General features: G+C 36.4%; 1 protein-coding gene and 1 long non-coding RNA gene across 5 annotated transcripts in view; one reads left to right on the top strand and one right to left on the bottom strand.

Moving 5' to 3' along the window:
* CABCOCO1 (ciliary associated calcium binding coiled-coil 1) overlaps nucleotides 1-14219 on the top strand; it is a 126409-nt gene that overhangs the window by 77626 nt on the left and 34564 nt on the right. For all 3 annotated transcript variants that reach the window (XM_064430013.1, XM_064430014.1, XM_064430015.1), the window contains exons 2-4: nucleotides 4515-4645; nucleotides 7523-7692; nucleotides 10696-10840. In XM_064430013.1, the coding sequence (XP_064286083.1) occupies nucleotides 4515-4645; nucleotides 7523-7692; nucleotides 10696-10840 (446 nt within the window). The remainder of the gene's footprint in view (nucleotides 1-4514; nucleotides 4646-7522; nucleotides 7693-10695; nucleotides 10841-14219) is intronic.
* On the bottom strand, nucleotides 4640-14133 carry LOC135306331 (uncharacterized). 2 transcript variants are annotated; one of them, XR_010367135.1, is made up of 5 exons: nucleotides 13992-14133; nucleotides 13763-13862; nucleotides 13489-13589; nucleotides 9436-9491; nucleotides 4640-6044 (listed from the first exon to the last, which is right to left on the bottom strand). It is a non-coding gene; the product is annotated as an uncharacterized LOC135306331 (long non-coding RNA). The 2 variants fall into 2 exon arrangements; XR_010367136.1 differs by lacking the exon at nucleotides 13763-13862 and having other exon boundaries at nucleotides 13992-14127.

Raw genomic sequence — 14219 nt, 5'->3', positions numbered from 1 at the left:
CCAGCAATATCACAGTTGTATTTCTCACCTTTCATTGCTTTAGGTAGCAGAAGTGCTCTGGAGGATTTTACAAATCCACAGTGTTTGCATTAATATTTGCTTTATTTGGTTGTCTGGCCTCCACCCTGGTTTTTTCCTGTTTCCTTTTTTGACTTGGTTGACAGAGGTGTGGTTTCTGACAGGCAACTCATTTCATGCTGCTTGTCAGGAGATATAAGAATAAAATTCATCCTTCCCAGGAATGTATGAGGTGATGCATCAACTCAGAATTTCTCCCTCAAGCCTGTCTATGTAGTTGTAGCTACTACAAGATAATTTTCTTCTGCTTGAACTGCTTTGTTGTCTCCACTTGGCAAGAAGTTGCTGTGACTGTTGTGGGAGTGATTAAGCACCTTCAGCCAGTGTCACGGTTGTGTCTTTGTCAGTTCAAAAGTTTACCAATTAGGTTTCCTTAAATAAATAAACCCTCTTCCAAGTGAAATGTGTTGCTAAGTATTCTAAATGCTTTATGAAAAATATATGTCTCTTTCACAGCGCGTTCCGTCGGCGCTCCCTGTAAATATTTTGGCAGTTGGAGCAGAGTAACACTGGGGTAATGCAGTCAGATCAGAGTAAAAGGATACAGGCTGTGCTCTATGGGACACGACAGGCTGTCAAAAATATATTGTACATCTGCTTGAAATGTACCATTGAAATTTTTGTCGTTTTTATTTCATGGCTTTATGAAAAGAATCTTTAGAGGAATTCAGTGAACTTTTTTTTTTATGTGTTTTCTGTTCCTTGTGTATTGAAGTTTGTTCTACACACAGTAGCTTACCTTTGTGATATTTCTGCCTATCCTTTATGATTTATTTTTATTGCAAACCATGTGGAATTGTGTGTTTTTATGAATGGCATTCTATAGTCTCTAGTTTTGGCTGAAGGTAGGTTAGCATGGTCCAGATATAAGGTGTAGGAAACACTGTATTCTGGTACTGTTTCTTTATATAATTTCTTACATTTTGATACAATTCCTTTTGATTTAAAGTGAATACTTTTATAATTGTTACAGCTTGTAATGACTTTCAGCAGAAGGTCTGTTAGAAAATCTGAATACTGATCTTATCAAGTCTTGCTGCTGCTTTATTTTTAACCACATTTTTCTCATAAGTGGTCTGCAGCTGTGAAAACATCAGTAAAATTTACTGTCATCATACATTTAGTCAACCATAAATCATGATATATGGACTGTGACATTTTTGAAACATATTTTGTTATTAAAAGGACACTATCATGTTTATAGTGTTCCTTGAAAGCTTTCTTTGCCTATAGGTTTTGTCTTTTGCATTTGACACATCTGTATATTTCCCTTTTGAAGGTAGTTGGAATGAGTGCTGCTATTTTTATTTCCTCATTTGTTTGATGACAAAAGAAATGTTTATGACTAAAAATAGCAACTATTGATCTTAACTTCCCATTGTGGGAGCAGGCAAGTGGGGCCTTTTAAAAACAAACAGGAACAGTGAATGTGTTTCTGTTTCTGCCTTAACTATTTGTGTAGAAAGCTTCAGGATTTTCTGCTGCTACTGAAGCATTTGACAGCTTGATAACAAAATGTGTATAATAATACAAATAACAGCCTGTGTTGCTGGTGTAGTTTGGTTGGGTTTTTTCATTCCCATCTTGATTAAAGTTGTAACTGATATACAATGCTCTTCCAGGCTACATCTGCTCTGCTGTCAGCCCAGGCAGAGCAGCTGAGCTTGCTTTACATGAGCCACTGGAAAGTTGAGTCCAGTCTGATTTCCCTGCTAGGGTGAGGACAGCAGACTCTTGGGTTCCTTATGCTTTGGGTATTTGCTACAGTTAATGAGATGTGCTGTCCCCTTGTGTGTGTGTTTTTGGAAGCCATGATTTTGCAAAGCGTGATGGTGTATTGTCAAACAAATGCAAATGCTATCTTCAGCCACTGCAGAAGGCTCATCCCAAAGGAGGAGCTTATTTTAATTCAGGAATACTAGTGCTCATTTCATTCGCTGTGTTTCAGGGTTTGGCCATTCTGGAAAGGCCCTCACCAAACTGCAGGTAGTGGGGCATTTTTCCTAGCCAGGGATGACTCAGTACAGGTTTGGGGTTTTGAGATTCTTCCCCACCTCTGTAAACACAGAGGATTTTTGCAATTTGCTGTTTAACTTTATCACTCTGCTGCTGCTATTTCCTGATTCATGGTAGTTTGTGAACATTGACTGAGAGATTTAGAAGGATCTTACTTTTTAGTTTTAGAATGTCTGGTTTGGTATTTGATTTGATGCTGTTAGCAAGGGATGCCCACAGCATTTGGATAATGTATTGAACAGCCAGAATCATATTATGCATTCAGAACAGCTAAAAATCCTTCAAAGGAAAATAAAACTGTGACAAATAATTCTCTAGGAGCGGCCTGTATTTAAATAGGCAGTGTGCTGCTGGGAATGGGCATTGGTAGGATTGCTTTCAGAAGTTTTTTTCCTGACACATGAAGACAGCATTACTAGAATTGACTCACCTTGGATTACCTCAGTCAGTTGCTGCAGTTAACACTAAAATGAACAGTCAATTCTTTGACACCAGTGAACATATGTAAAAATAATCTCCCCGTATTTTCAGTAGTGGTTAAAGAGACGAAAGTAATCAATCAAAATAATTGTAAGCTTTTAGTCAGGGGTGTGTGTGTGGGTTCAGTCCAAACTGAAACTCTATAAACACAGAATTGTTTAAATTATTTATGGACCTTCAATACTTTCTTAAATTACAGAAAGATTACTGATTTAAAAAAAAAAAATTAAATCATGTGCTTTCTCTCCCATAGTTCCTCATCTGTCATTTGTAACAGTATTTCTTTTTATCTGTGCTTGTTATAGTGGGCAGTGGTGCCCATCCTTATCATGAGCATTAACCAAACCAGTAATACATTGGTGGGAATGTTGCTGCTGGGAATATTGTTCCAGCCTCCAGGTGATGAAATGGTTTTTGGGAAGCACTCACCTTGCCCTGTAAACTGTTGTGGTTTTATGTGCAGATTAGGGAGCCTTATCTGCAACACTGAGTTAGTTACAGCAGCTGCCTATCTCTTCAGTTTAAACTGCAGCTTGTAAAATAAAGCGTTTCACTAACAATTGCACCCAGCAAGATGTTGACTGGCTGACCAGTAATATGTAATTTATATAGTGGTGGTCACTGTAAATATTAAAGTATTCTGTGTATTGAACATCCTACCAGAAAGTGAGGGAGGAGCAGTTTCCAAAACATTAATATCAGTTATTCATTTAAATCAGCCCCCACAGCTTCTAAAGAATCTCATGTTCAACAGGTTTCTAACACCACTTCAGGAAAGCATTTATATTTTTTCTTCTTATTTAAATATGTCTTTCAATAATTGTATATTAGCAGTAGTGCTATTATTTTTTCCCTGCAGCTTCAATTATAGCACCATTACTGACTCTAGGAGCATTTTTTTAATGCTGTTTAAATTACTGCTAATAAAAGCAAACTAACATCATGCTTTTAACTATGTGAAGGAAGCCTTCATGTATTTCATTCATGTTTTTATGAGATATTTTATCTGAGACTGACTTGTTTACAGTTGGGAACAATAATTTTTGTTATTGAAGTGTATGTGAAAGTACTCTAGTAATTAATTAGAGAGGAGAAGAACAGTCTGTCCACGGAATGAATGTTCTTTGTTGCCCTCAGTCCTGCTTTGTCCCTCCTGTCTGTGGTGGCTCTTCAGCCAGTCCCAGGATTTCAGTACAACTTGTAGCTCGGCAGCAGCAGGGGGAGTAGTGTAGCTTCGTTTGGGGGCTCTCCTTGACCGGCGCTGCAGTGCGTTGGTATCAGCTCAGAGCAGTGCTGGTCGGGCTCAAAAATCTGCGTGTGTGTCAGGAATTCTGCTCCACTGTCCCTGCTCAGTTTGTTATTCCCTAAAACATCTACATCCTTCCTGGGAACAGTTGTGTCAGATGCTTGTGTAATATTCTGTTGCAGCAAACATCTTGGACTTTTGTTTGGCTAGGGGAAGGAGAGAGTGTAGACAGTAAATTTGAAAATGCAATCAAGTACATGGAGAGCAAATAGCATAGTAATATTTGTGTATTCTTATAATATGTTTAGGAGAAAGTTAATTTTAAAATTTAATTATTGTGCAATCCAGTATCATGTTGGTCAAATTTAGATTCATGGATTCTTTTGCACCTTTAAATCTCTGTTGTTTTTACTTGCAAGTTAATTTAATCTTGTGCAGCACATAATATGTCAGTGTGTTCCCATATGGATTTATGATAAAAATACTATGTTCCATGTATCTGCCTAGCTTTTCTCTAGTGAGAATGTGTTAAGGTATTGTGTTACTGCTGTATAATTACAGCTGTCTTGCATTTTTGACATTTGTTGAATTAATCCCTTGCATACCTCCTCAATATAAAAATGTTATTTAGGTAAGTTACCGACATAATAAAATAAACATTTCTAAAATTCCATTCCTATGTACATGTATGCAGGATGAAGTCCAAGATCAGGATGAAGACAAAGATCAGGGTGATGTAGGTGGAGGAAAGATTCCAAATAGGAGATTTTTTTCTCTTTCCCAAATAACTGCCTTGTTAGAAGAAGATCTGGAAGGAGTTGAAAAGTAAGTAGCAGTGACAGCAATGCTGGAACCCATATAATAACAAAATAAAAAATGCCGACTATTTGTTAGATTTCTTTGGTGATGATTATGTCATTAGTTTTTAATTGTTCAGTTAAATAATTGATATTTAACATTCACAAAAGATGGCACAAATACTTTTGATCTCGGATCCAGTCTGGTTTACCATTTTTCCTATATCTTTTAATTTTGCTTAGACTCCTTTATTTCCACTTGTAGTTCACCTTGTCGTGGTTTCTGAATTTACAGTCGCTTTAAATACACTGTAAACAAAATACTAACATGTAAGTAAGAACAGAGCGATACTGAGCTTTTTTTGGTAAGTCTTACAGGGTAACTTTTTTTGCTAAAACATTCAAGATTCTGTACTGTAACATGAGTTACCAAAAAATCAAAAAGGTCTTAAAAGTTCAGCAAGGGATGGAAAGCTTAAGAAGGCATTAGTAGGTCGCCATTATGGTGCTCTGGGGAAGTAGGAGGCAAAGACTTCTGATGTCAGGCTGCTTTTGTCTTTCCTGTACCAACACTCTCCCTTGTTATTAGTGTTTAATAGCAGCTAAATTTAGGAGGCCAGGAGTTCAACCTGAGACTCCAGATTTATATTTGAAAAATGGGACTTTTCAGAAGTGCAAGAAATATTTAGGAGTGCTTGTGTCTGCTAGCGGGTTCTTAGGGAGTTGAAAGCCAAAGGGCTGGGCCGCTGGTCTAGTTTGGGAAGGAAGAGGTGGGGGGTATATAAAAACCAGCTTTGTTCCCCTGAATAGGTAACCATTTCATAGAGATTAAAATATTCCTGAAACATATTCCGTTCTTTCTATTTGTCACTATTCTAAGGAGAAAAGGTTTTTCTGGGCTTTTTTTATAGAAAACTGGAAAGAAAATTTGCCACCATCAAATAATAATAGAAAAAAAATCTTTCCTTTCCTGTTTTCTCTTACACAATAGGCCTCTTTAAATTTAGAGGAGACTGAAGTGGAGACAACTCATGGAGACTAAAATGTGCTTAATGTGCACAATTCTTTGTGCAACTTTCTCATCAAGATTAAAAAGAAAAGCACTGGAAGATCATATGCTCTTTTAGTCTCAGCTGATCACACATGTATTTATATATACGTGCTGTACAAGGGAAATGTAAAGTATATACTGCATCTGACTGGAAGGAGCATAGTTACAGGGTATTTGTGCACACTAAGCAGTTTAGCAGCAGCATTAAAATTTTGTTTACCACAGTGCATTGTGTCTATTTACAAGAGCAGTTTGAAGGCCACAGCTAAGGTTAGAAAATAAGAATAGATCTGACTGAGTCTGAGAGTTTTGATGTCCTGCATTCCCATCTGTCAGGGAGTTTTGTACTGCTGTCCATCTTGGTAAGACTTGAGCCCTGTGAAGAAAGAAAAAGCAGGGAGGGTAACTATGGAATCTAACTGCCCCATCATTTCACAAGCATGTACAGATCCTGTTGTCAGTGACATGCCTTACAGAATATTGGAAAGATGAGCACTGGCATTGTTAGCAGAATCAGAGAAAATCTAAATCCCTGAGAAGCTCTGATTATGAAAACACAGAGTTGGCAGAAGCTTCAGAGAGAGAGGATATGGACTGTTTCAAACCTTGGAAAGTTCAGCTGGCCACGTTCCACTTCTATTCCAGGACACAAGTTAAGTGTTTTTAACCGACTTGCATGTGTGCAGCCATACAAATTTGTCATGCAGAACAAAGGAATACATGTTTTAAACAAAACTGATTGGATTATATGCTTTACTCTGTTAGCTATTGAGGCTTTAATTAAAGAAAGAAACTGATCTCTTTTGACAGTGTATCTGTACTGTGTCGGGTAAAGCCCTGAAAATCTAATGGCTGCTATCAGTAGGTCTGGGATTAATGTCCTTCTCAGGAAGGAGTGAGAAGGCAGCAGGGCTTGGGAAGAGTTTGCTTTTGCACAGGGGTCTAGAAACTCTGATCACTGGCACCTGTGTCCTCAGCTGTAGTTAAGAAGTCAAGGATTGCTTTAATGTAAAACTTAACTACCTGAGATATGGCCAAAGTTATACTGGAAGAATTAAAACCAAGTTCTAGCCCAAATCCCCTCTCTTCATGTGGAAAAAAGCACACAGTTATTATAAAAGATGTAACTAATTCTGTGTTTGGATAGAGTAGACATAAATGTGTCAGCAACAGTATGGCCTCCTACAAGGGAGTGTATTTTTTCATAAATTTTGCAAGCTAAAGTAAGTGGAAAAATTTTCATCGTGCGCCAGTAAAATGGGATAAGGCTCTTTTTAAATGTTTTGACCCTTATGGAAGTGCAATTTAAACTTCTAAATATTTTACCTACTTTCCATAATTATGTGTTAAATTATTTACATTAATTTTCAAGTGTAATTTTTCATCAGAGGCCACATGAAAAATAATCTTGAAATGTAAACAAGACCTTATTACTACTGTAAAGGTATCTAAATCAGAGTGAAAGCATGATAGTAGGAAGTGAAGACTAATTGTGTCATTTCATCCCACAAACCAATTCCTGATGAAACACTTTTTTTCCCCTGGAATTTTCAATGTGTTTCTTTTTGGTTTTGTAAGGCTCTAATTTTTGTTCTTCTGTTAGTCATATCTTAACACTTCAGTAGTTTTTGCTGAAACCTGCAGGCAATTGTTTACTTTTTGCTATGTCCTCTGATCAAAAATGCAATCTAGGAATTGATGTAGCTAAATTCAAGAAATTATGTACATATGCACATATGAATAATATAGCAACTAAACAAATGTTATGGATATAATTGCATGCAGACAAAGTAAGACCTTGGAATCTGTAATTTATTTTTTTAATTTTATTATTTTACTCTGCAACTTTTTTAGGAAGCTGGAAGAATTTCTGAATCTTACACAACGAAAGACATCTTTAAAAGAAACTATTTTACTAGAGTATTATGCTGCAGGATTTTGGTGGGGTAAAGAAATGAACTTCAGTCTTATCCAGCTCTCACGATTCTTGGATCTATTAAATTTTTCCTTGGAGAACGTCAGCAGTAAGTATAATTAAGAATTGTAAAATAAATATCTGAAGTGGAAGGCAAGAATGTTTCCCAGTCATTTTAATAAAGTGATATTTAATTACAAGTAATTGTGAAATGATTTATTTTCCTCTTGAATGTTGGTATGTTAGACCTTGTGCCTGAAAATAATTCTTACTAGCAGATCTCAAGTCTTTTGAGTAGAATATTCCTCATTCTTTGTTTGTACAATATGTTGTACAAATGGTCCAGGTCCTGAAGAGACCTTTGCTGTGGTAAAATAAATAATAATTACAGTAGAGTGAGAGCAAGGAGCTTCTAAATTCCAATTCCAGCTTTCTCAGTGACTGACTCACGGTAGCCTTGGGCACATTTCTCTGTTTGAGATATTCAGTACATCCTGTAGCATTACAGCAGGTGAATTACTTTTTTTTTTATCCTTGGAGGTCAACTCTCAGCTTCCTATATGGCAAATGCTGCACTTCTGGCACAAAATATATGTTAACTAAGGACTGGTGAGGGAAGTAAACTGGCATTGCTGCTGAAGATGAAAAATGACAATGAAAGGACTGTAGCTCCTGTGGCTATGAGGAAGTTTGCCACAAAGCATGAAGCTTGGTCTAGTGGGAATGAAATAGCCAGAAAAAAATGGTAGCATTGTCCTCTAAAACCTTCTTTGTCACAGATTCTAATGCTTGTTTAACATTCACTTTGAAGGTGATTATGTTGAGAAAAGTCCATCCCAGAGGAAGAGTGAAAGGACTCAGCAGTTTCATTCAAAAGGCGAATATTTTAGAATCAAACTCACAACAGTCATTATATTCTTTCACTGTCATTTACTTCAGGGGCCTTTCTGACTTGGAATTTTGACAGAATATGTACGTGCTTTATGATCATTGGAATTCCAGTTGTCCTTCCTGTCTCCAATGAGAAAGTATCTTAACATATGCTAACTATATTACTATAACAATGGAGCAGGATGGAAACCCGTCACAAATTAGTTTTATGAGACCATGTAATACATGTGTACACCACAGGCTGGTAGCACAACCACTTATTAAAACTGACTGACATTTTTCAGGAATGTCATCTTAGTTGCATTAAGCTTTGCCAAACTTTTAACTCTTTAAGCTTAAGATATTTTCTATGTCTCTGTCTGCTTTTAGTGAATTTTTATATATAAAATTGCAACTGAACCAGTTCAGTGGGCTTGCAGACAGAGGCTGTGGGAAAAAAACCCTATTTTGTCTCTTTTTTTTTTTTTAACAGGTCTAATGCCTCGGTGCTTTGAAGTAAAGATTTGGCAAGAAGATGTTGTGAATTTGCTTTTTGCTGTCCTTTGAAAATCCATTTAGATTTGGCTAAGATAAACGTGGTTTTTAGAGAAAGAAAATGTAGTTTTTAAATGCTTGCAGGAACCGTCTTGTATTTGCTTCACAGCCCAGGGATGAGATGAATTTTCTTATAATTACCAAACATTTCAACTAAAAGCAAAATTCTAATGTCTTCTATATTAATGAGCCTTTCTTTTCCTTTCTCTGCACTGGACCCAGTCAGCCTGGAGAAATTAAGCTGACTTGGCCATAATAGCAAGAGTAGCATTTAGCAGGAAGAATGGATTTAGAGAAGGAAAGTAGTGGAAATGCATTTAAGGCAGGTAAAGCTGCAAGGAAAACTGGAGGCCTTGCTTGATGGGGAGTAAAAATGAGTTACATGATTTGATTCTCTTCCATCCATTAAGGGTAAAGTATTGCTTACCTCACAGATGTGCTGCATGAGTCTTCCTGAGACAGGTGGTTGGGACTGAAAATCAGCTGTGCAGAGGAAGGAAAGAGAAAATGTGAAAGAGTTGGCAACAGACTCGGGGCCTGGGTGATCCTGTTATGTGCCTTCATTTCCCTACGAAGGGTGATATTTCTGGTGCTGTTGCTTTTCCTCATTTCCTATGGCTTCTATTTCCTTTGCATTCTCTGTGTTTCTTTCTTGTCCTTTCCCATATGGTTATTTATATTGTCCTCTCTTACTGAAAAGTGGGGTAGAATTTTCAAGCCTTTGATTACTCTATCACTAAAGGGCAAAACTATAAAAGAAAAGAAGTCTTCTAAGTATTTTAATTTGTTTTCAAAATTGTACAAAAAAACCCCAAGGAGTGTATCACTAGAGACATAAAACAATGAGGAAAATAAATCTATTTCACCACTGGTGGATATTTTCCAATTTTTTTCTGTAGATTTTTTTAGGCGTAAAAAGAAAAGATAAATTTTATTTGAAGCTTTTTTTTCCCAATGGTTCTAGTGATGGCAGAATCTGTGTGCAAATCAGAAAGGTGAATCCTTTATTTTTATAGGTTCAGCAAGCACTGATACATTTCAGCTTGTCCTCTTTGTCAGGACAGTTATCAAACAGAATTTAAATTCAAATTTCAACCTGTTGTGGCATTAGGTTTTGATTTCCAGGGTAAAAATGTAAAGTAATTATCTGGTTTGGAAGGATGCAAAATTGTCTCCAAGTCTGATGATACATGAAGGGTCTTATGCATATTCATATTTAATCTATTATGACTGCAAGCACTTTAAAATACTCTTTGCTCTTTTTAATATCTGTTCCTGTATTAATGGCTTATGTTGCAAGGCGCATGGTCAGAAGAATAATCTTTTACAATTCATAAGCAGTAGGCTATTTTAAAGAAAAACATACTCTGCCTCTCAAATTTGCATATCTTTCTGCCTGTGGTTCTCTCAGCATAGGTAAGAGGTGAAGCTGTAGTACCTTGAACACCTATTATTGTGATCTGTCCATTGTGGAGGCAGAGTGGTGGTTTTGTAATGGAATTTTAATGGACACTTTATTGATGAGAATAATGGCAAGAGAAGCATTTGACTGCTGTTGGCTTTTAAGTTTTTATGTGGTGGGTCATAACTAAAACTTCAAGAAATCTTATAATTAAAATGGGCTAAAAACCCCCATCCCACCTTGTCATGTTTATACGTGGTTTTTTTCTTTGGGATTACTTTGCAGGCAAAAGGATGACCTTGGGAGATAATTTAAAAGAACTTGAAAGAGCAATGACTGGAATAGGAGAAACTGAGTCAGAAGAAGGAGGTTACCTGAATTTATTCAGCATTGACCAATCCAAAGCAATCATTGATTTCTTGGTTATCAGGTATTTATTTCTACAGAATCTGTTTTTATTTCATTAATCTAATATAGTGGGAAAATGACTGATAAAATAACAGCAGCAATAAGAACAACAGCATCAACAATTTTTAAAAATATTATTATTTTTACACTACTATTACTACTACTATTACTAGTATTTTGCTGTTATTTTATTGGACACCTCCTACTGTGCTAACGTACTGCCAACTCCAAACTTTAAATCATGAAAAAGAAGAGACAATATGTAAGGAGCAGTAAAGATCTGACTTCAGATGTCAAAGTCTAAAAACAAATTTAGACTGGAGGTTTATAAAAATATAGGATTATGCTGAAAATATTCCTTTTGGGTTTTGTTTGAAGTGATAAAAGAAAAAAGAGTGATGCATGGGCAATAATCTTGTTTTGCTTTTAAAAGCTACTTTTAGATTCCATCTGAATAAAATTGTAGATTTTATTTATCTTATTTAGATCTTATCTTGACTCTGTTGCTGTAAGTATTTGTATGGCCTTGACAGTTATTGTGGACTGAAGTGATTTAAAGTTTTGTACTTACAGAATTAAGATTCTGATCATATAGGAGTAATAAAAACATTGTATTTCAAAATCAGCAAAAATCCAGTATGTACGTGAAAAGGTTTCATGAGAGGTCTCAGCTTTTAAACAGAGACACAGAAAGAGATGCAAACAGCAGTACATTCATTATTTATTTGAGGACAAACACTGAGTCTGATAGCAGCAGTAATGCCCCTGTGTGAAGTTGTTACTGTAGTGTGTACACCCCATTTCCACTCGAGTGCCGTGGTTAAGGACTGACATACCCCTGTCTGCAGTACATGATGGACAGAATGGTTCTCAAGCTGTTTAACCACCCATGAATGTCAGGGGCAGGGAGATGGAAAATTACTGAGTTACTCCTGTAGTAAATGCTCATCTACTGTACTGCAGCTGTAGCCCTTCAGCCCATTTTCTGACCCAGATGGGGGTGGGAGGATTTGTGGCAGTTGGGCATAAAAATTGAGTAAGGTCGTGGCTGATCCATATGTAGATTTACTGGGAATTTTCTGACTGTTCTGTAGGAAAAGTGTAACACAGCAAAGAGGGAATTTTTGGAGTGTTTTCCTGAATGCAGAAAAGTATTTTCTCTTGAGGAAAGGCAAAATACTAGGGTAACTATCAGTCTTCCAGTTTAGAGTACTTGGATTCAGGTGGGGATTTAAACCCATTGCAGGCATTTTCTCTTACCATTGGGCTATAAAATATGTCTTTTTCTCCTACTCTCTGATTTTTTTCTTTTGTTTCTTTTTCATGGAAAATATAAAACCCTTAAGATTCTTCCCATAAAAAATGGGAACATCACTTTAAATCTCAAATTTCTGTAGTCAAGGCAAAATAATGTCCTGCCAAGTACTAGCCCTAAACTAAAAGGAAACTTGGCATTTAAGATGTCTCAACTCCTTTTACTTCTGCCTTCCTGTCTGTCTTTTGTATATTTATATGGAACAAACGTTCTTTCCAAATAGCATGTCTATAACTCTTGTGTAAATTATCCATTGAGAGATATCTTGTCCATGAAGTAATTGCTTCACAGTCAGAAGAATTTCATCCAAGAGATTAGGTGCTCCGTCCTACTTTGAACCAAGTATTAGCTGGGCAGGAATAGAATAGAGCTGCAAAACTTTTGCAGCAGAATGGTGTTTTGGCCACCAGGTATGTGGTTGTATGTCCAAACTGCTCAATTTATTATAAATGGGTGCTGTGGCGATGTCATGGAAGTGCACACATACATTGAAATGTATCCTATGTGTCCAGTTTATGCAATCCATTATTTCAGTCACTGGAATATTTTTTTCTAAATAACAATGGAATTGGCACACTTAAATGGGTGTGTTTTAAACTTTATAAACTCAGAAACAGTTGGAGTTTTATTACAATTCAAATTAATGTATTAGTTCAATACATTTTTTTCTTCTTTAATTTTAAATGATAAGCCTGTAGCTTTTTTTCTACTCAAGACAGTATGACATGTTGTAGTTCAGATCACATTTTTACAGATGAGCTGTAAACCCACGGGATTTATAATGGAAACAGGGACAAATGCTTAACCACATTGGCACAAACTGTGCAGCAACTGTAATGACACCTTCAGGTTTGGTGGAAGGTGACAGTTATCATCTTTTTATCTTGTCTCCTTGGGCAAACACACATCAACATAGCTCCTGACATTTTCTTTTCAGGAAGCACTGGAGCTGGGGAAATATGTCATTCTTAATCACCTTCAGGTTCTCATATGACATCATAAGAGGGCTATTATTAACAATGTTACTTACGCAAGTAAAATTATTTCTGTGTCATTGCTAGAAACACTGGTATGGAATTTTTAAATTGTTCACATCAAATTGAAACAAAAAAGGGGCATTTGTACAACACCTGATAGAAGAAAGAAAACCACACTGTTTTTTCTAAATAAAAAAATGTTGATATCTGATTTATGTAATTTGATTTCAAGAGGATTTAATGGAGATTTTTTTTCCTTCATACAGGATTAGGGGTGCCAGGTTGAACAGAGATATTTTTAAAAATAAAGACATAAAATTCAGAAATGCCAAAAATAATTACTTATATTTTTGGGCATATATTTTAAATTATACATACCTGTAGCATAGTCCATGGAGAATATCATAACACATTTGGAGGGGAGGGGAAGGAAAAGACCTGACCTTTACGTGCTGTAAATCTGGCTTATTTCCAAAGCACTAGGATAAGAGAACAAATTTGAAATATTAGTCTGCCAGTCCAATTGGAAGGATATATGTCTTATTTCCTGTGTGTCTGTGATGCTCATAAAATATTTTTTGTCTTTTTTCAAATAATCCCTGTTAGAATTTTAGCAAATTACAGGTGTGTATGAAAGAGGACATTTATTTACATAAATCAGTGTGAGTCATTTCCAGGTTAAGTCCTGAGCTCTCTTTAAACATAATTTCTGTGTCTCCACTGAAACATGTCAGGAATTCTTTGGTGAAGTGCTGCAATAAAAATGTACTTAAATGAAATTGCAAATACTGTAAGAATTTAATTAATTGCCTGTGTGCTTTGGTTTGGGATTTGGGGGAAGGCAGCCTCTAGCTGATGGCAGCCAGACTTCTTCCCAGTACCTGGCCCTTGCCAGTACTAGTGCAGAGGTGTTGCTGACCCAACTGATGGGTCTCTCAAGAAAAGAACCTGGGTCCTGTCCCTAGGCAGAAAGCACAGGAACCAGTTACAGATGTTCCCTGCAAATATTGCTGTACCTTTCACAGATACAGCAGGCAGGATGGCAAACAGTTCTTGGAATCATTCTTCAGCCTGGACTTGCTATGAAATCACAGAGCAGTGTTTTAAAT

The sequence above is a fragment of the Passer domesticus genome, chromosome 8 (assembly GCF_036417665.1).
Source record: "Passer domesticus isolate bPasDom1 chromosome 8, bPasDom1.hap1, whole genome shotgun sequence".
Classification (NCBI taxonomy): domain Eukaryota; kingdom Metazoa; phylum Chordata; class Aves; order Passeriformes; family Passeridae; genus Passer; species Passer domesticus.
This window is presented reverse-complemented; position numbering and strand designations above follow the sequence as displayed.